Consider the following 21,657-nt stretch of genomic DNA (forward strand, 5'->3'; position numbering starts at 1 on the left):
TCCCAAAACTTGGTTAGTCTGGAAGATAGTGCCTGGCTAAGGAGCTGAGTGCTGATTTTTGGACTACAAATTCCATCACCTCAGAATATAGCACAGAGTTGGAAGAGACCACAAGAGCCATCCAGTCCAACCCCCTGCCATGCAGGAATACACAATAATATGCCCTGAGAGTGCTAAGTGGTCTAGTCCAACACATATAGAAAGCACCGGGATGAGGAGATTATACATCCTGATGTGTATCCATTCTATATCCACCCAGAAGAAAAATTATTAGTAACTACTATCAGAATGGATGGCATCTTAGTAAGAATGCATACATGTTTCTGCCTCTAAGAAACATATAATCTAGAAGAAGTAATGGGGAAAACAAGTAGGGAAGAAGCATTGCAGATGATGACAGTAGCAAGTGTCATATGATTTTTCCCCCAGGCTAGCAGTAATGACATCCCTTGCATCAATGTTTCTGTCTATATAATTGGAGCAATATTTCTGCAGAGGAAGCACAACATAGAATTCAGGTTCTAAGTACAGTGTTTTGACAGTGAATGGCAAAGAACTGAGAGCTCATTTTGAGATGAAGGAATGGGGAAAATGACCCCAGAATGACCAAGGAAAAACACAACCTTAGTTTGAAAGAAAATGTAAGAGTGTAGAGGAAGCGAATTCTGGCATACCTAAGGACCAGAAGTCGACTGGCAAAAATATGTAAGTTCCAGAAGAAGCAAAGTTTACACCATGTCCGAGCCCAAAACTGGTAGAAATGTTTAAAGTCCTCCTTTTAATTGTTTGCAAATTGTTTAAAAAGAACTTTGTGGATTTGAGTTCGTGAAAAATATGGTAATATCTCTCTGCTTTTGATCTGCAGCAGCAAGATGGAACTAGTAGATGATAACACTGTAATCCGGGCAAGAGGCTTACCATGGCAGTCATCAGATCAGGACGTTGCAAGGTTCTTCAAAGGCCTGAATATTGCCAAGTTAGTTTTGTCTGAGACATGTTTTTTAACCTTCAACCATATTCTCAAAGCATTTCCCTGGGTCATTTTATTGACTGCCCTTGTTTCTCCTCAAGCCTTTGGAGAGGGTAGTGCCTGCTGATGTTATGCTGAACATAACAGCATATGGATCTGGGGTAGGGGCATCAACAAGGTGGCAGCTAAGTCCCTGACCTATTTATTCTCTATCTGCCACTTGAGAAGAGGCTGGGGGTGGCAGTTTGTTCCCATTCTAATAAACCCCAGCACCACACAGGAACAGCATGGCACTCCAGGTGTCTCCAACAGGGAAGGCCTTACAGTTCTTTCGTGGTTTTAAAGTCAGTGTGACATCAGGGAAATCCTCACATTTCTACCCCAAACCTTGGAAACATTATTACAATGCCCCAATTGCCCCAGCCAGTATGACCAGTAGTCATGCTGCCTGGCACATTCAGGGAGTTGTAGTCTAAGAATGTAGCTTTTCCACTGTCTCTTCCAGACACAGGAAAAGGTTGTGTTCCCTCTGTCAGTGCATGTCTCCCCAAAACAAATGATATGAGATCGCCAGTGGTGAGTTGGACAGTGCATTCATTCAGTTTATAATATTCAATTTATAAACAGTTTATAAACAAGATCAGGGTGGAGTGATGCGTATCTAGGTGTGCCTGTTTTGATATGCATTGTGTTTTAAGTGTTTTAATTGTTTTAAATTTTAATGTTTTAAAAATAGTGTTTTAACTTTTATAATGTTTAATTCTTTTTAAAAAAAAACTTTTGTACTTCATATTGTTTTAACTGCTTTGTTTTAATTTATACTATTAGCTCCTTTGAATCCTATTTGGGAAGAAAGCGGGATGTAAATAAAATAAGTAATACATTAAAATAAAGACTCAACATTAGCTTTCCAGGTGGCTTCAAAAGGAAAAGCAGTGGAAGAGGGTTTATTTTTCAACATGCACACACAACTAGGCAAAATACAATTTTAAGGCAACAAAGAGGCTATAAAGGGATCATTTCTGCTTCAAATAATGAGTGTTAACTCGCTTTTTGTTCACACGGTAAATAAAGTAAAGAGCAGTTACAACTATGAAATGTTGAACAGACATGAAATCTGCTTCTGTTATTGGAAACACAGAGACAAATCCTCAGAATCAGAATAGCTGAACAGTAATAGTGAAAATGATGCTGGCAAAACGTCAGGAAGAAACTTTTCTGGAACATGGCCACATAGCCCAAAAAACCCACACAAACTATGAAAATGATGCACTTGATTGAAGGACAAATCCATAATATTTCTAGGGAATAACTTTGTGGCACACCAATATCCAATGCAGTGATACTGTGGGCTTACTAAGAATGAAAGGAAAACAATGGAAGGAGTAGCACAGAACTTCATTGGGGATTTCCTGCTTTTATGGGAAGAGGGGGAAACAGATTTGGGTATACACTTGTCCCTCCTGATTCATGAGGGATCAGTTCCAGACCCATCCCCGTGAATCAGAAATATCACAAATATTCAAGCCCCATTGGTTATAATGGGGTGTGCTCCCGGGGGCACACTCCCATTTTGTTCCTCCCCGCTTGCCATCCACGAAGGACCAAAACCACAGATCCCAAGTACGTGAACGGTAAGGGATGTGTATACTCTTCCTTTCTGAAGGACGGATGTAAACCTTGCACAAAAAGTATGTTGAAGGACAGAAGTAATCCATGTTCTTCTAACTTCTCTTAAGCTGCACATCTTTTAATGAATAGCTTCTAATAAGTTACTAAACTTAAAAGAATCATGAGCCATTTTAAACATTCTTGTGTAAATTTCATTCTTACTGGCAAGAATGAATAATTTTATCATTTTTCTACTTGCCATGAAAAAGGCATCAAAATCTGTGCAGTTTTCAAAGACAATTCACAGTTTGGGATTAATTCTCTATAAAAATGTGTACAGTGTTTTTGCACATAAAATAGCAATTTTGGCATGGAAAGCAAGTATTTTCAGTGCAAGAATGCTGTTTCCTACAAATACAAGTAACTTTCTACTCAGGAAATGCTGTTTTCAGAAAATGGCTAATTTTCAGAAAACTGCAGCAACAGAAACCAGCATTTTCTTTGCTGAAAAAACACATGTATTTTTTGTTCCGAATGTCCTAAAATGTAAAGATTCTCACACATCTAGAATTCTCCTTAAGCACATTTCCCAATAGCTGAAAAACCAATTTTTCAACCTTTAAAAATATTTTCAAATATTATTTCCATCCCTCCATTCTAGTAGAAGCAACTGTAAAGAGGCAATACAGATGGTTCAAGAGTCAATAGCTCCATCCTTCTGTTTGAAAAATACAAATAGGTTAAGGCAGAGGGCCTTTCTCAACCTTCTCCTTCTGCGTTGCTGTTAATTCAGTTTACAGAAATATAAAATATCTGTTTGTTTCAATGTATTTAATAGAATTAGTGTGTACACAAGAGAAATGCTTTGCTGCTGAAGTTCTCATGAGAGAATCAACTATTCCTGTTTTTGAAAGAAGGGTGTGATGGCGCTGAGCAGTAGCCAAGGGTGTTTCCTTTTATTCATTTAAGTGCAGATTTTGTGGGAAAGTAAGTGTGCTTCTGTAACTTATCTCTGCTTCTGTTTGCTTTAGGGGAGGGGCTGCACTTTGTCTTAATGCCCAAGGCAGGAGGAATGGAGAAGCTCTTGTCAGGTTTGTAAGTGAAGAACACAGGGACCTAGCATTGCAAAGACACAAGCATCACATGGGGAACCGGTACATTGAGGTACGTTGCTCAAGCTCTGGAATTTGTATTCGGATGAAACAGTGGAAAGTTTTGTTTCGGTGTAATAACTCCTACCTCCCTCTTTTTCAGGTGTACAAAGCAACTGGAGAAGACTTCTTGAAAATTGCTGGAGGTAATCTTTCTCTCATTGTAATCCATTTTAAAGATATGAATGGTTAAAAGTAAATGGCAGACAAGCCTTCCCCCAAATCTCCTAGGGGATGTGGAGGTATTTTTAGTTTTAAAATATTGTTGGGATTTTTTAAAAGTCTGATAACTTCCAAAGATGAATGGGTACAGTGAGGGGTGAGCATGGCGGGGTTTTGGGGGTCGCTCTTGAGGTCTTGCATATGCCCCAATCCTGGCAGCTGCCCATTCTAGCCTATGTCCAATGTTGCAAAATTGCGCGTACGACATGAGTCAACAGTGTGATGCAGCAGCTAAAAAGGCCAATGTGATTTTAGGCTGCATCAATAGAAGTATAGTGTTTAGATCAAGGGAAGTAATAGTGCCACTCTATTCTGATTTGGTCAGGCCCCACCTGGAATACTGTGTCCAGCTCTGGGCACCACAATTCAAGAAGGACATTAAGAAACTAGAGCATGTCCAAAGGAGGGAGACTAAAATGGTGAAGGGTCTTGAAACCATGCCCTATGAGAAACACCTTAGGGAGCTGGGGATGTTTAGTCTGGAGAAGAGAAGGTTAAAAGGTGATATGATAGCCTTGTTTAAATACTTGAAGGGATGTCATATTGAGGAGGGAGCAAGCTTGTTTTCTGCTGCTCCAGAGAACAGAACACGGAACAATGGATGCAAACTTCAGGAAAAGAGATTCCAGCTCAACATTAGGAGGAATTTCCTGACAGTAAGGGCTGTTCGACAGTGGAACTCCCTCGGAGAGTAGTGGAGTCTCCCTCCTTGTTTTGCTTTCTGACACATTTAATTTTTTGGCTTAAGTTCTTTCCACTACAAATATATCTGCTAATTTTGGTACATTTTTCATAAAGAAACCAAAATAAAATGTTTACCTATCAACAGTGGCCATATCAAACAGGTATATCCATTTCTAGCACGGAGAGGTCCAGACTGTACTTGCCTGCCACTTGGAAAATGAGGAGCCTCTGAAAAAAGAGGTTGCAAACCCTAAAATGGTTGCGTGCAGAGCAATTCCAACCCAGACTTCTTAGTGTTAAACACTCAAGCCCTGGGCTGACATGAGCAATCTGACAATTTCAGCTTTTCTCACATTCCACTGTTTGTTCCCAGTTTCTTCACATTCTAAGTGTGGATTATTGAAAATTCCAATAAAAATGAGTTAAACTAAAACCCTCACCTATGTGTAGTCTCTTGGAGTTCTTTAAAAAAGCCAGGTTCTCCCCCAACACATGCACACATGCACAACACACAGACTGTTGAGATAAATCCTTTCTGAATGTTAAATAGTTGTCTTAATCTATATACCTAGGAAGGATGGTAATTAAGATACATTATAAAATGGGGTTTGAACCTTTTCTTTCTGCTCTGGAATGTACCAGAGGTGCTGATGGGACTACGTAAATACATTTTTGATTTGAGAACTCAGACACTAAATCAAGCCTACGCATTGCCTCAGGTGAGGGTGGACCTCAAAAAGAACTGAAGGAATTGCATTGCCAAACTTGTTGGGGTGTGTCCCTTGTGGTATTATTTCTGGCTCTTACAGAGAAGTAAAGATGCTTCAGTTTTCTGTTGGTCTGAAATATATCAAAGACCACACAGGAAGAGGATTCATATATTGGAAGATCTTGTAGAAAAAGTTTTTTATAACTGGGATGGGAAAATCTGTCCATTTCCCTTTCTTCCTCCATCCCAAATATTAGAAATGTATGCATTTTTAATTTTTTTTTGTGGTAAATCCTTCAAATGTTATCTGAAATTACATTTTGCTCCTTCAACATGCAAATTCAGTAGTTAAGAGCTGTTCCCAGCATGAAGAAGTCCATGCTGTTGCTTCTCTCTTTATACTGTACTGTAAATGTTAAAGATGAGGAACCTCTCAGAATAAACTGGTGGCACTAACAGGCAGGCATTAAAATCCAGAATTTTAGACAGAAGCACTCATATCTCAGGAATTGGATGGATGAAGCTGTCAGTTTCAGTTTCTCCCATCTTCTTCTTTTTTTTAAATTATTATTATTATTAAACTTTATTTCTAGAGCGCTGTAATTATACACAGCGCTGTACAAAGTCGGTAAAATTAAGGTGTATATAAAAGCCTGCCCAAGGCGTACACTCTAAGATAATAACAATTAAATAGAGGAATAGATAAAATTACCATGTAGAAGAGAAAAGACAAATTAAAAACATCAAATATAAAAGCAGATCACAAAAATGAAATGAAACTTCAAATTCTTTCCCAAATAGGAAGAATTCAGCAAATGTCAGTAAAATGTATAAAAAATGAAATGCCATCCCCATTTTCGCATTAAATATCTTGCACCATTCACAGAATTTGGAGTGTGTCAGATAATGCCTTTGCCCACCTTTCCCTGATGTCTCAGTTGTGCTCCTTTCTAAGCAGGGGCTGGTTTGGCCACAGTGATTCATGACATAATTACTTCTGATTAGTCTGCTGTAATGCACTGTATATGAAGCTGCCCTTTAAAGTATTCAGCACCTTCAGCTAGTGCAAAATGCTGTGGCCAGACTGTAGTGAATACTTTAGAGATCACATATCACTATTCTGTCAACTGCACTGGTCTCTGATTTGCTTCTGAGCTCAACTCAAGATGCTGCTTTTAATTTACAAAGCCTTACATTATTCAGGCATGAATATCTGAAGGACTCTTTCTTCCAGTATGAATTTGCTTAGAATTTGAGATCTTGTCTTGTGTCCCATTACCCTAAGAGGTTAGATTGGTGAGGGGCTTTTTCAATAGTGGCCCCTTGGTTGTGGAGCTTCCTTCCAAGGGACGTCAGATGGGCTCCTTCCCTTTTGAGCTTCTGGCCTGAAAGCCAAGACCACACTGTTTTGCTTGGTCTTTGGTCCTTAAAGTCAAGGCTAGCCCTTGGTCTGCTTTAATTGTGTCAGGTTTTAAAACTAGTTTTTAAAATATGTTTTTTAAAGAATGTTTTTATCTGTTTTGCATTGCCCTAGTGGCCTGAGAGGCAATAAACAAATGTTTCAATAAATAAAAATATATAAATAATTCTTTTCATAACCCTCCTGTATTTTCCTAGTGCATTCATCTTGTTTTATCCAACAAAATATCCAATAAGGAAGAGAAAACACAAGTCTTCTAACTGATATTTAGTGTCTAGAATGAGGGAAATAATAGTACCACTCTATTCTACTTTGGTCAGTCTTCACCTGGAATACTATGTCCAGTTCTGGACACCACAATTCAAGAGGGATATTGACAAGTTGGACTGTGTCCAGAAAGGGTGACTCAAATGGTGAAAGGTCTGAAAACTATGGCCCGTGAGGAATATCTTAGGGAGCTGGGTATGTTTAGCTTGCATAAGAGAAAGTTAAAAAGAGACATGATAGTCTTGTTTAAGTCTTTGAAGGGATGTCATATTGAGGGACGCAGTGGCTCAGTGGTTAAGATACTGACTCTGATGACTGCAAGGTCGGCAGTTCAAGGCCTAAGTGCTGTGTGATGGAGTGGGCTCCCATCACTAGTCCCATCTTCTGTTAACCTAGCAGTTCAAAAGCATGTAAAAGTGCAAGTAGATAAATAGGTACCTCTTCAGTGGGAAGGTAACAGCATTCCATGCAGTCATGCTGGCCACATAACCACAGAGTCGTCTTTGACAACACTAGCTCTTTAGCTTAGTAATGGAGATGAGCACCACCCCCTACAGTCAGACATGACTTGACAACCTTGTCAAAGGGGAAACCTTTAATTTTATATTTACGTTTACATATTGATGGAGCAAGCTTGTTTTTTGCTACTCCAGTGACTAGGACATGGTCCAATGGATTCAAACTACAGGAAGAAAAAATTCCACCTAAACATGAGAAAGAACTTCCTGACAGTAAGAGTTGTTTGACAATGGAATACGCTGCCTTGGGGGAGCCTCCTCCTTTGGAGTTTTTATGGCAGAAGCTGGATGGCCATCTATCTAGAGTGCTTTGATTGTGTATTCCTGTATGGCAAGGGGTTGGAGTGGATGGCCCTTGTGGTCTCTTCCAACTCTATCATTCTATGGTAGTGCTATGTATCATCCATCTGGAATGACCTCTTGTTCTTAGACACACCCTTTCTTCTTCATAACCCTATGAGAGGAACAGCTTATCTCATCTTCTGATTTTTCTGGTTTGTCTTCAAAAGGCACATCCAATGAAGTGGCTCAGTTCCTGTCTAAAGAGAACCAAGTGATTGTTCGCATGAGGGGTCTCCCATTCAATGTAACAACAGAAGAGGTGTTAGCATTTTTTGGTCAACACTGTCCAGTGACAGGTGGAAAAGAAGGAATACTTTTTGTGACCTATCCTGACAATAGGCCAACAGGGGATGCGTTTGTGCTCTTTGCTTGTGAGGAATATGCACAGAATGCATTAAAGAAACACAAGGACCTTTTGGGTAAAAGGTACATAGAACTCTTCAGGAGTACAGCAGCTGAGGTCCAGCAGGTAAGTCCCCTTGTTTACTAATCTCATGGTGAGTGGTGCTAAGGAAGGATGGGTGAAAGAAAACATGGCTTCACACGCTACATAGTCAGACTATGAAATTTGCTAGCATAATAGTGATAAATACCAAGTTGGATGGCTTTAAAGAGGGATTTTATAAATTCATGGAGGATAAGTCTTATCAGTGGCCAAGAGCCATTGTGACTATATTAGAGACAATGTCTTTAAATATGAGTTGTTAGGGGATGCAAGCAGGAAGCAGTTGCATCAAGTCCTGTTTGTGGGTTTCCCAGAGGCATTTGCTTCACCTCTGTAGGACAAGAGGGTAGAGTAGATAGGCCTTTGGTCTAATCCTGCTGAGTTCTGTCTGTTATGAAACTAAACTAACATGTGAAGTTGTATGGGGCAAATGGGTGACAGGTGGATCAGAGTCAGGTCTGGGGCAGCCCGAGACATTTTGCTCTTTGAGGCAAAGCAACCAGTTATACAGTGGACCCTTGTTATATGCTGGGGTTTGGTTCCAAGATCCCCCGTGTATAACAAAATCTGTGTATGCTCAAGTATCATTAAATATAATGACATAACAAAATGGTGTCCTTTAAAAAAATGGAAATATCAAGGTTTGATATTTGAAATTTATACTTTTTTGGAACATTTTCAAACTGTACAGTATATGCTTGAATCCATGTATAAAAAAATCCGTGTATAAGAAGGGCCAACTGTATGTGCCTTACCTTTAAGTCCGGCTGCATAATACCAATGCCATCATGTTACTTCGATCACTGAGGCAATGGTCCCACCCCTTCCTGATAATAAAATATCCAGTAATGAATTTAAATGTCAATCTGGCTTTGACATGTCTTTTCATGATACAGTGCGCCCACATCATACGCAGCTTTCAGCATACGGTGAAAGCCACGCGGGAGTGCAAGGGGCGCAAGGGGCAGTGTATCCCATTGTGACTAATGGGGTGTATGCCCGTGGTGCACCCGCACCACAATGTGCACGAGCCCCATTCAGATAAATGGGGCTTGAGCATGTGTGGTATTTGCTTTACGCGGGGGAGTCTGGAACAGATCTCCCACGTAAAGCAAGGGTGGACTGTACTGAAATCATGATACTGCCTGATTTGACCACCTCATTCTACCTAATACTAAGTGCAGCACTTGTTGATATACATTTTGGATAGGCAATAGACAAGGTTTTCTCAGCTTTAAGTAGTTCCACTTCTTTTCCACTCCTGTTGCTTCCTTCCTCTGGTTTTTGCCTGTGCAGTCACTCAGAGGGAGAAGGCAAGGTGAATGTGATTACTACCCTTTCTCCTTGCTCCATAGTGTGAAATGGTTTTTCCCCCCAAAATAAAGAGTATATTTTCCCTCAAAGTCCCCACAACTACTAGTGCTGGGAGACTTCAACATCCATGCTGAGGCTACCCTTTCAGGAGTTGCTCAGGACTTCATGGCCTCCATGAAAATCAAGGGTCTATCCCAAATGGTGTCTGTCCCTACTCATGCTGCTGGGCACACTCTGGACCTTCTTTCGTGTGTTGGATGGGGTGATAGTGACCTTGATTTGGAGGAACAATTGCTCCTAAGCATCCCCTGTTATGGAGTGGAGCCAAACCAGTCCCCCTGGTTCACCAGGGAGTTGGTGATGATTAAGGGAGTGAGATGGAGACTAGAGCAACATTGGTAGAAGACTCTAAGCTAATTTGACCAAAGACAGGCTAGAGCTTATGTGAAGGCCTACTCTGTGACAGTGCGGGCAGCAAAGAAATTGTTTTTTGCTGCCAGCATTACACCTGCAGAGCTTTCCTGAATGGTCAGGGATCTCTTGCACATACTCCCTCAAGTAGAAAATACAGATCACTTGACAGCCCACTCTAAAGCATTTGCATGGCACTTTGCAGATAAAGTCACTCAGATCTGCTTCGACTTAGATGCTGTGGATGTAACCTTGGTCCCTGCTTGTCCAATGTTAATGAAAAATTTTCTGTTTGTACAGCCTGATGATGTGGATAGGATCCTTGGAGAGATGAGAGCCACCAAATGTGCCTTAGACCCTTGTCCTTCCTGGCTTATTAAAGAGGCCAGAGGGGGATTAGCAGAGTAAATAAAAGGGATAGTCAGTGCCTCCCTACAACTTCCCTAAAGGAGGCAATTGTGAGACCTTTGTTGAAAAACCCATCCCTGAATCCCACCATAATGGATAATTATGGGCCAGTGCCCAACATACTGGTTTTGGGCAAGATATTGGAATGTGTGGTAGCTTCCCAACTCCAGGGGTTTCTGGATGAAACGGATTAGCTACATCCATTCCAATCTGGTTTCATGCCTGGTTATGGAACAGAGACAATCTTGGTCACCTTACCTACACAGGGAACTGGACAGCAAGAGTGTGTCCCTGTTAGTTCTACTGGATCTCTCAGTGGCTTTTGATACCATTGACCATGGTATCCTTTCAGGCTCCTTCAATAGTATGGGACTTGGGGGTACTGTTTTACAGTGGCTCCAATCCTTCCTGGAGGGGCGAACCCAGAAGGTTGTGCTGACACTTGTTCAACCCCTTGGCCATTGGCCTGTGGAGTTCCTCGGGGTTCTCTATTGTCCCCTATGCTGTTCAACATATACATGAAAATGCTGGGAGAGGTCGTACAGAATTTTGGGGTGCGGTGCCATCATATACACATGACACTCTACTATTCTTTTCTACCTCAATCCAAGGAGGATATCCTGGTCCTAAACTAGTATCTGTCATCGGTAATGGACCGGATAAGGGCAAACAAATTGAAATTTAATCCAGACAAGACAGATGCTCTTTGTCAGTCAGAAGGCAGGTCAGGGAATAGAGATACAGCCTGTGTTAAATGGGGTTTACAGTTTGGGGTTACACCTGGACTCAGTTTTGAACCTGGAGGCCCAGGTCTCTTCAGTGACCAGGAGTGCTTTTGCACATTTAAAGCATGTATGCTAATTGTGCTCGTTCCATGAGATGCTGGATCTGGCCTCAATGGTACATGCCTTAGGTTCCATACAAACAGGCCAAATTAAAGCTGCTTTGGGTCACTTTGAAGGTTTGCTGTTTAAATGATGCATGTGCCCTAAGAGTCTGGAAGCCACCCTAAAGCCACGCTCCAGTCCTAAGGACTGGAGTGTGCCTTTGGTGCAGCTTTCAGACTCTTAGGACACATGCATCATTTAAACAGCATACCTCCAAAGTGACCTGAAGCTGCTTTATTTTGGCCTATCTGTATGGGCCCTTAGTTACATCCCATTTGGATTACTGTAATGTGCTGTACTTGGGGCTGCCTTTGAAGAGTGTTCAGAAACTTCAGCTGGTCCAAAGAGCTGCAGCCAGACTGTTAACTGGGGCAGGTTACAGAGACCACACAGTGCCCCTGTTGAAACAGCTACTGGTTGCCAGTTTGTTTCTGGGCACACTTCAAAATGCTAGTTATGACCTATAAAGCCCTACATGGCTCAGGTCCAAACTATTTGGCAGATTGTATTTCCCTGTATGAATAGGCCCAGGCTCTGAGATCTTCAGGAGAGGCCCTTCTCTCAGTGCCATCACCATCACAATCATGGTTGGTAGGGACATGAGAGAGGGCACCTGGGATGTGTTGCATTATTTTAAAGTGTATGGTTTGTAAGTGCTTTAAATGTATTCTATTTTTAAACAAATTATCTGTTTTAATATTGTAGTAGTACTTTTTAAACTGTCATTTTTGTAAAAAATTTAATTGTACTGTGTTTTTAAACTGTAAGCTGCTTTGAATCCCAGTTTTGGGAAAAAGCAGTGTACAAATAAATATAACAACAGCAGCAGTAACAACAGCTATAGCCCTTCAAGTTCCCTTGTGATACTAGTTACCAGGGGTATCACTACAGGGTGCAGGGGATGTGGGCTGTACCCCACAGGTAACTTGGGGGGGGCAATATCACTGTTCCCCAAACATCTGGGAGCAGCCATTGTGAAGGCTTGCTCTCAAATCCTGCTAAAGTAAAGGCCTTGGTAAGTGCCCAACAGCACCAACCTTGATGCTAGACTCGTGTTTGTTCTTTGACTTAATTAAGGTACCACACAACTTCACTTTTACCTCCCCTCTTCTTTTGGACCTATTAAGGCAGGGTAGAAATCAGACAGCCCCCCCAGTGATACCATATGCCAGCAGTCCCCAGCCAGCATAGCCAGTGGTAAGGAATGCTGGGAGCTGCAGTCAAACAACATCTAAAGGACTACATGATTAAGATGACAAAAGAGATTTGTTTTTTGGTGCTCCAAAGGCAGGAACAGAGCCAAAAGGGCAAATTGCTTGTGAAAGAACCTTTTAGCTCAATACTAGGTGGAAAATACTACCAGTAAGAGTTGTTTGGGAGTAGAATAACATCCCTCAAAAGATGCTGGGCTGTCCCCTTACTAAAGATATTTAAATAGAGGCTGCATGGTCATCTGACAAGGATACTATAGTGGCAGATCTTACAGGCCCTGTGTAAATTTAATATTTTAGGTCTGCCTCAGGCTTCACCTTTGATGGTTAGGAACATCTGCTGCTTAGTGATTAAGGATAGTACTTCATGCTCCAAACAAACTTTAATTAACAAAAACAAAGCAATCCATTTTAAAATCAAAATAACCATGTAATGCACACCCCAGGATCCCCTTAGTAACTATACCGAGGTTCAGGTATCTCAGTTTCACCATTTTGGAGGTATGGTAGGCAGACAGACACTTGCCAACATATTTTCTTTTATTGTTTTATAGTGGGGTTTTCCTACTATTTGTTTACTTATCTATGATCTATTTGCTTTTACTTTGATTTGTGGCTGTTAGCTGTCCAAATTTCCCTGAGCAAATACATAAGTATTTGCTGGGTGGTGGAGTTGAACACTGGTCCTTAGTAAGAGAAATGATATGAAAGCAACTCTTTAAAATGAATGCAGCAGATGCTACCAGAGAACTCCCACCATCTCTGAATGTTGGTCATGCTCACTGGAAACAATAGTAGGTGTAGTACAACATCTGGAGAGTCAAAATCTATGTTAAAGGTACCATAACTCTGTCCTTATTTTCATCTGTGAAATGATCTCCAGATTATGCTATTGAAGTCCATTATTTGTTAATTAGATATACCAATCAAAATAAGGATCAGTTCTATTTTCTTTCATAATCCAGTTTTTAACTAAAATGTCTCCAAAAATATTTAATTTTATTTGTTTTCTAGTGGGGTATTTTTTATCCTGCCTTCCTCCAAGGCTATAGACTGGATTCTTCCACTGCTGAAGCCCCCACTTCTTTTTTGATTATCTCAACAATGTTTTGGAATAGATTATTCCATGCTGGTTGGGAGACTCTTATAGGCTAATAAAGTAACTCTGTGCCTGAAGAGATCAGTCTCTAAGCCAAAAATCAGAAAACGTTACTACAATTGGACCTTCGTAGCTGTGGGGGAATCTGTTCCCAACACGCACACCGATATGAAAAAAATAGGACCTCAAGCCCCGTTGTCCCTAATGCTGGTGCAATGTGTGCATAGCCACTAATGCAGCCATGTGCATGCGGCACTATTTGGAACAACAGGGTTTGCCATCTGCAGATGCTAAAATCAGTGGATGGCAAGCCCACAGATAGCAAGGTCCCACTGTAGTTAACTTTTTGGACTAAACTTTCCAGAATCACCAGCCATCATAGGCAGCAGCTATATTGGCTGCAGACTTCGCATAGTCTAAAAAAGCAATGTCTCCATGTTCTCTGCCTAAAGGGATGTGTTGTGTTCTCTGTATCGTCTTAGCCAGAAGTTGGAAATATTAGGTTTTTGTGAGTTACAGCTATTAAGAATCCTTCAATCAGCATAACCAACTGCGTGGTGGCTGTGGAATCCTAGGGGTCATAAACCAAAAAAGTAATTTTTGTAAGATGTACCATAAACTCTGAACTTTATCGCATTGGCCCTGGAATGGTCCTGTAGCATTCCAAAACGGAACATTCTGGGGACGGGAGATGGCGGGGAACGCATTTTATTGCACAGTGAGAATATTGCCGCTGCCGCCGAGCATCCCCATCCCGTTCTGGTTGAGTTCCCCACGGGGCGATTTCCGGGAATGCTTCTCAAACGTTCCCGAAAATCGCCCCCTCTGGGATGCATCTGCAATGGGATGGGGATGCTCGGCGGCAGCAGCAGCGTTCTTGCTGTGCATTCCCTGCCACCTCCCATCCCCAGAACGTTCCGTTTTGGGATGCTACAGGCCTGTTCCAGGGCCAATGCGATAAAGTTCTCTGTTCCTTCCCACTAGTCTCCAGACTAGAAGAAGTCAAATGGTAAACCTGACACCTAACACTTGCCGGTGGAAAGCTTGTGCCTGCATTCTGAAGTACTAACATTTGGAAACTAATTTGGAAGTGGGAAATTCCTTTCAGAAGGCAAACTTTCCCTGTAAACCTTGAGATCCCTCTCTGTAGAGCTAGGGATCCTTTCATCTTTTTTCCTGTGCCAAGCACTAGTTGTCTACTTAGGGACTGAGAGGATACAGGAAGCTCTGTCTAGCATGGACAAATACCGTTCTTGCCACCAAATGTGTTCTAGCAGGGAAAAGTCTTTGTAAAAATCTTGACATCTACTTACTTATGAAGAGGGCAGCAGTAGCAATAGCAACAGCAAGTGCATTTTTATACTGCTTATAAGTGTACTTAAGCACTCTCTAAGCAGTTTACAATGTGTAAGCTAATTGCCCCTGACAAGCTGGGTACTCATTTTAGTGACCTTGGAAGGATGGAAGGCAGAGTCGATCTTGAGCCCCTGACTGGTATTGAACTCACAACCTTCGTGAATGAGTAGCTCTGGTACAGGCATTTAACCACTGCGCCACCAGGGCTCCAGCAGCATGTAGAAGGGTGAGGAATGGCTGTATACAGCAAGGACCCCGTTTGCTGGCCTTCCAGGACCTAATTGGTTTAATTGAGATTTTGTTGTTGTTGTTGTTAGCTGCCCTCGAGTTGACCTCGGCTCATGATAATACTGTGGATGAGATATTTCCAAGCTTCCCTATCTTCCACTGCTCTGCTTATGTCTTGTAGATTCAGGCCCATAGTCTCCTTAATTGAGTCTAGCCATCTGACCTGCAGTCTTCTTCTTTTTCTACTTGCAACTGGATTTAGGCCCATGGCTCTGTGTGCGGGAGATGTTCACTACTCTTTCTCAAGTGTCTGCCAGTGGAGGCCTTAAATAAAGGAGAATAAGTTATGGGTAGCCTCTCTCGCAGTATTACAAAAGCAGTTCACTACTCTACCTTCCTTTCCACCCACTCCATGAATTTATTATATTCACTTAGATTTGTATGCACATGTTCACGTATATGTGTGTACTCAAATACATAGGAAAGTGTAGAAAGTGTAGAAAAATGTACTTTGCAGAGGAATGTTTAAACACTGAAGTCCTAGAAGCAAGATTTTAAATCACTACCTACAGCAGCCTTGAGGAACTTGTAGCCTTCCAAGTGTTGCTGAACTCTACAACCATCAGCTCTAGCCAGTCTGTCCAGTGGTAAGGTATGATAGAGAGCAGTAATTGGTCTGTTTCAGGAGAAACAAAGGTTCTCTACCCCAGTCTCTTACTGTCTTGATCTGTGTTGGTTTGGTTGGTTTCAGTTCCAATAATAAAATGGGAACTTTGATATTTAAACAAGTTGCCTGAAGGCAACTGCTAGTCCATGTGTAGTAATCACAATACAGTTACCAAATGCATCTGAGGAAGTAGGCTCAAGTCTACAAAAGCTAATACTGTCAACTTCTGTCTTTCAGTTAGTTTCAAAGGTGCTGCAAGATCCCTTTGTATACTGATTTTTCAGATTAGCACAGCTATGTTTTTGAATTCTACCACATTATGATTCTTAGTCCCAACTAGAACAGACATATTGAATGAGTGGAAGCTTGGTGAATTAACCCTTATGTTCTATTAGTTTAATGGATATACTCTGTTGGACCTAATAGTTGGATTTAGACTAATGTGAAATAATGGTGCAAACTATGCTTCAACATTTATGAAATCCACTCCATTGTTGTTGTTTTTGCAGGTACTAAACAGATACTCCTCTGCTCCTCTCATTCCTCTCCCAACCCCACCTATCCTTCCTGTACTACCTCAGCAGTTTGTGCCTCCTACCAATGTCAGGGACTGTATACGACTGCGTGGTCTTCCTTATGCTGCCACAATAGAGGATATTTTGGGATTCCTGGGGGAGTTTTCCACAGATATCAGAACGCATGGGGTTCACATGGTATTAAATCATCAGGTAAGCAAAGGAGAGAATATAGTTCATCTTGTTGTATCAGTGTACTGGAACCTTTGGCTATATATTCTGAGTAAAATGTTTGGCCTTCAGACTGTTATTCAGCAGTTCACTTTGGAGCTGGTTCACTAGGTGTCTGCTGGGACTTGCATCTGAGTATGGGGCGCACTCATTACCCAATGGTCTTTCTGTCTTATATGATTATTAACCATATCTCTTTCTAAGAATCTGAACCGTGACATGTATGATAAAACATAGTTGCCATTTGCCTTGTATGTACTCTCTTTTTGTCCTTAATGGTAGACCAGCCCCACAATATAAAGTTAGCCAATCAGTAGTGGAGTAACAGGACCAAAGAAAAAGGGGTACTCAAGAATAGCCTCACCCCAGAGGAAGAGGTTAAGGGCCCCTCAAATTTTGAGCCAAAATTCATATTGGATGTATTATTTGTAACCCTTATAGATACTTGGTTTCTACATATTGCAAGTGGGGGTTGCTTATACTGTATGTGTCACTATAAAACATGCTACATTTAACATCAACCACAGGGCATAGTGTTAAATTTAATTAAACACAGTCTACCAAGAATGGCTGAATCAGTTCAGACATCTTTGTGTTTCCAGCAAGACTAAATATCAGTAAGGCTACAGTGATTTGCTCTTTGAGGTCATAAATGCAGAAATGACCCTATGCCCATAGGTTTATTTTAGCAGGGTTCACTACCCTGCTAGAGCTGTGCTTCCAACTTGTCATAAAGTTCTCAGCTGGGTATCCACAACCTATGGTTGTATTAGAGTTGTGCTTAAATGCTGACCAGCCATGCTTATGACAGCCTTTCTCAACTTTATACCCTCCATATGTGCTATACTTTAAGTCTTGCCATCTCCAGCCAAGTTGGCCATTGGCAATGCAAGTTTTAGTTCAACCTAATCTCCACCAGGCTGGAGAATGTATAGGACGATCCGTGCTATTGGTGATGCTGGTTAGCAGCTGTTAGGAATACTTTCCAGCCCCTACTTGACAATATAAACATGTTTTGAATGTCATCCTGAGCATAGGCCTGACTTAGAAAAATCCTGTTTGTTGTGACAAAATGTGCTTTCAGGTCATGTTTGACTTGTGGAAACCCTGTGCTCAGTTTTTCTTGGCTTTTCATGGATTTATTCAGAGATGTTTTGCCATTGTCTTTCTCTGAGACAGAGAAAGAGTGACTTGCTCAAAGTCACTCAGTAGGCTTCCATGGCTGAATGGACATGTGAATCCTGGTCTCCTGGTGTTTTAGCCCACCACTCAAACCACTATACCACACTAATAATAATAAATAATAAACTGTTTATTTATAGCCTCCTTTTCCGGGGAGACCAAAGCAGGTTACAACAGAGTACTACACAATGTACAATTTACAAACAGTATTCATATAAAAACCACAACAATACATCAGATTAATTAAAAACAAAGTAAAAATTTATAAGATAAAACCGAACAAACTAGCATAAAGTGCTGGTACAACAGGGAGAGAGCAAATCTCATAGCATCTGGGGGAAAGCCTGTTGGAAGAGGAAAGTTTTTAACTTCTTCCTGAACAGGTCAAGGGAGGTAACCGAGCGGAGCTCACCGGGAAGAGAGTTCCAAAGCTGCGGCGCAGAGCTAGAAAACGCCCTCTGTGCAGTCACGGAATATCTCGTGTCAGGAACCCTCAAGAGTTGCTTCCCGGCCGACCTGAGAGCACGGGGCGGATTATATGGGGAGAGGCGGTCCTTCAAGTACCCTGGGCCCAAGCCATTTAGGTCTTGAAAAATCCTGTACTGATCAGATGACAACTGGCAGTGGCATCTCTAGGGTTGGTGTGATAAATCATGGTGTCACCCCCCCTCCATTGGCCTCCTCCCATTTCACACCATACAGAATCCTTAGCCATGCTTTTTTGCACTAATGTTACTTGTAAATTGTCATTCCCATATAATAATAATAATAATAATAATAATAATAATAATAATAATATGTTTTATTTATATACCGCTATTCCAAAGATCATAGCGGTGAACAGCAAGTAAGCTAATTAGGAAGTAAGCTAATTTGCCCCCAACAGTCTGGGTACTCATTTTAGCGACCTCGGAAGGATGCAAGCCTGAGTCGAGTGTAATGTTAATAGTTGTGACATCAGCAACTAGCAAAATTAAAATTATATTGTCAAATTATAAATCTCATACTCACAATCTATATGTACTTATATATGTATAGTGAAGGTTGGTTAAAATATGTTTTTAAAGAAAATTTTAAAAGAATTTTAAAAATTAAAATTTTGAAATTTTAATTTAAAAAAATTCTGGGGCCTCTCATTTCCCCTCCCACAGCTTCACGCCACTTCCACCACGTCTTAAAGCATTTTAAAGGGAAGCATTCAAATGCCACAGCCTGTTTCTGCCCAAAGGTAGGTGTTACAGGAGCAGTGGTGTCGCCCCCCCTTAGGGTGTTACTTGGTGTGGTCCACACACCCCGCACCCGCTAGTGATGCCACTGACAATTGGAACAGAACTTGGAAACATTAATGTTGACACTAACATTAAATTGTTAAAGAAAAGTCATTCACTAACGTTCGACAGTGGAACGCAAATCCCACGGAGTGCAGTGGATTCTCCTTCCTTAGAGGTCTTTAAACAGAGGCTGGATGGTCATCTGTCGCGGATGCTTTGATTTAGATTTCCTACATAGCAGAATGTGGTTGGACTGGATGGCCCTTGTGGTCTCTTCCAACTCTATGATTCTAAGAGAAATGTATAAAATTAATTAGTAAATTAATTCAGTTATACATAAATGGATTACTTTAAATTATTAGAAACAACTAAAAATGAACCTATCCACTAAACAAAGTAACAAAAATTAGTACTCATACTGAAAAATACTGTAACTGATATTTTAATGAATAAAATCGGGGCAATCAAAGAGAGAGAGAGAGAGAGACCCTAAAATAGCTGGAAGCCCATTTGTGGTTCTCAAAGATTGGTGGTTTTTTTATGCCAAACAGAATGTGGAGACTTTGTAATCTATTTAAAAAGTAAATTGTTACACTTGGTGGCTTCTAGATGGAGAATTCACCTCTCTTTTGGTGAGGAGAAAGGTCAGACTGCAAATTCTGGAGGTGTTGGGGGAGGTTACAAAAACATATTTGAGAGGCCTTATGCCATGATCACAATTTGTCCATTTTGTATAATAATAATAATAATAGTAATAGTAATAGTAGTAATAATAATAATAATAAATGGCTACAAATTATGATCAACAAATTCATTTTTCAACAAATTATTTCCAGTGTCTGAACAGGAATGTATATTGTGCTCTTCTGAGTAGGTTGTGCTGTTTAATGTATGGAAAGTTTGAGAAGTGTGCCGAACGGTTGCCTAACATGGATATTGTTGGTTAACAAATGAACAACTTACTCCTTCCCCACTTACTGAAACACAGCAGTTGTTCAGTGAAACTTGAGAGCTTAGTGGGAAGCTTTTAAATGCTTTGATGGGTATTTCTTATTGTCCTGAACAAACAGCCATGCTTTTGCTGCTGTTTCTTTAAATTATCTCAGTCTTCAAACAAAAATAAATCAGGTCTTCATATCAGGAAAGTCTGCAGTATGATGTCAGAAAGATTAAATACGGCTAGCTGAGACCTGGAATTAAGATCTCAAAACTTTCAGTACTGCTGGTTTGTGTGAGGACACAAACAATAGGGAGCATGGGCAGAAAATAATAATGGCTGTTTGCACTGATGCTCAGCTTGATTTGTCTTTGTTAAAAGGCCTTCCTAGCCCAATTTCCAGGGTTATAATTCTCAATGCAACTGAATTTCCAGAGTAAAGACACACAAGGGAACTTATGCAATTTTTGATAGTTGTGCTTCTCATCTTCATTTTTATATTGTTTGATCCCGCCATCAGTTATAAATGGATGTGAAATGTCTCTCATCACAAGTGGGTATTTGTAACTGTCAAAGCATTCTAACCCTACATGTTTCTTAGAGGCCTTAGGTTATGATGGCTACCCTGTTACCATTTCAAAGTCATTGTGCCTTTGAAGAGCCACAATCAATCAAACCAAAAGCCTATCAATCCGGTATTCAGTTTGCACATATTTCTTTTCACTCCATAAGCTGGAGTGACATTTTGACCCTGAAGAGCAGGGTTCAGCTCCCTAACATAGTGGTACTTAAATGTTTACACTTGGAATCCCCCTTTACATTTACATGCAAACGTCTCACGGTGCACCCTTAGTATCCACTGTGGTTTGGTTACAGGATCCCCTGTGGATACCAGAATCTGTGGATACTCAAGTCCCATTAATGAAATGGCACAGTAAAATGGTGTCTCTTATGTAAAATGGCAAAATTAAAGTTTGCTTTTTGAAATTTATATGTATTTTAATATATTTTCAAACTGGATGAATCCACGGATGGTGAATCCATGAATAAAGAGGCTGCATATTCATATTTTAACATTTTATGAGGAAATAACATTGTTCAAATAGAACAGTTTTATTTAAGTAAATCCAACATGTAACTCAACCCAATGTTTGTTCATTGGGCAAGCTGTAAGCAGGGATGTGCCTTTCAAAGATCTGAATTGGGTGAGTTTCTAAAAATGAACTGAAAAACAGGGCCAGCCTTCTCTTTAGACAGAAGTAAGCAGATGACTTGGGCAGCAGATGCTACAGTACAGTGACAAGGCCCTGGAAGACATCTAGGTATTGCTTGCAATGTTACAAGAGGTGATATGATAGTCCTGTTTAAATATTTGAAGGGAAGTCATGTTGAGGACTTCTTGTTTCCTGCTGCTCCAGAGGCTAGGACATGAAGCAACAAATCACAGGAATGGGTAGTGATGGGTAAAAAGATGTGTATATTATGTTAGTATTTTAGCATTTTATAATATTGTATTTTATGGTTCATTTTTATTAACTACAGCTGATGTTAATAATAATAATAATAATAATAATAATAATAATAATAATAATAATAATAAT

The 21,657-nt window shown here is 40.6% G+C and overlaps 1 protein-coding gene across 5 annotated transcripts in view; it reads left to right on the plus strand.

Annotated features, from left to right (window-relative positions):
* ESRP1 (epithelial splicing regulatory protein 1) overlaps positions 1 to 21,657 on the plus strand; it is a 51,992-nt gene that overhangs the window by 21,934 nt on the left and 8,401 nt on the right. For 3 of the 5 annotated variants that reach the window (XM_042465175.1, XM_042465177.1, XM_042465176.1), the window contains exons 7-10: positions 866 to 976; positions 3,613 to 3,878; positions 8,062 to 8,363; positions 16,430 to 16,648. In XM_042465175.1, the coding sequence (XP_042321109.1) occupies positions 866 to 976; positions 3,613 to 3,878; positions 8,062 to 8,363; positions 16,430 to 16,648 (898 nt within the window). The remainder of the gene's footprint in view (positions 1 to 865; positions 977 to 3,612; positions 3,879 to 8,061; positions 8,364 to 16,429; positions 16,649 to 21,657) is intronic. The other 2 variants (XM_042465178.1, XM_042465179.1) reach the window with 1 other exon arrangement.

This window comes from Sceloporus undulatus, chromosome 4 (genome assembly GCF_019175285.1).
Source record: "Sceloporus undulatus isolate JIND9_A2432 ecotype Alabama chromosome 4, SceUnd_v1.1, whole genome shotgun sequence".
In the NCBI taxonomy this organism is placed as follows: domain Eukaryota; kingdom Metazoa; phylum Chordata; class Lepidosauria; order Squamata; family Phrynosomatidae; genus Sceloporus; species Sceloporus undulatus.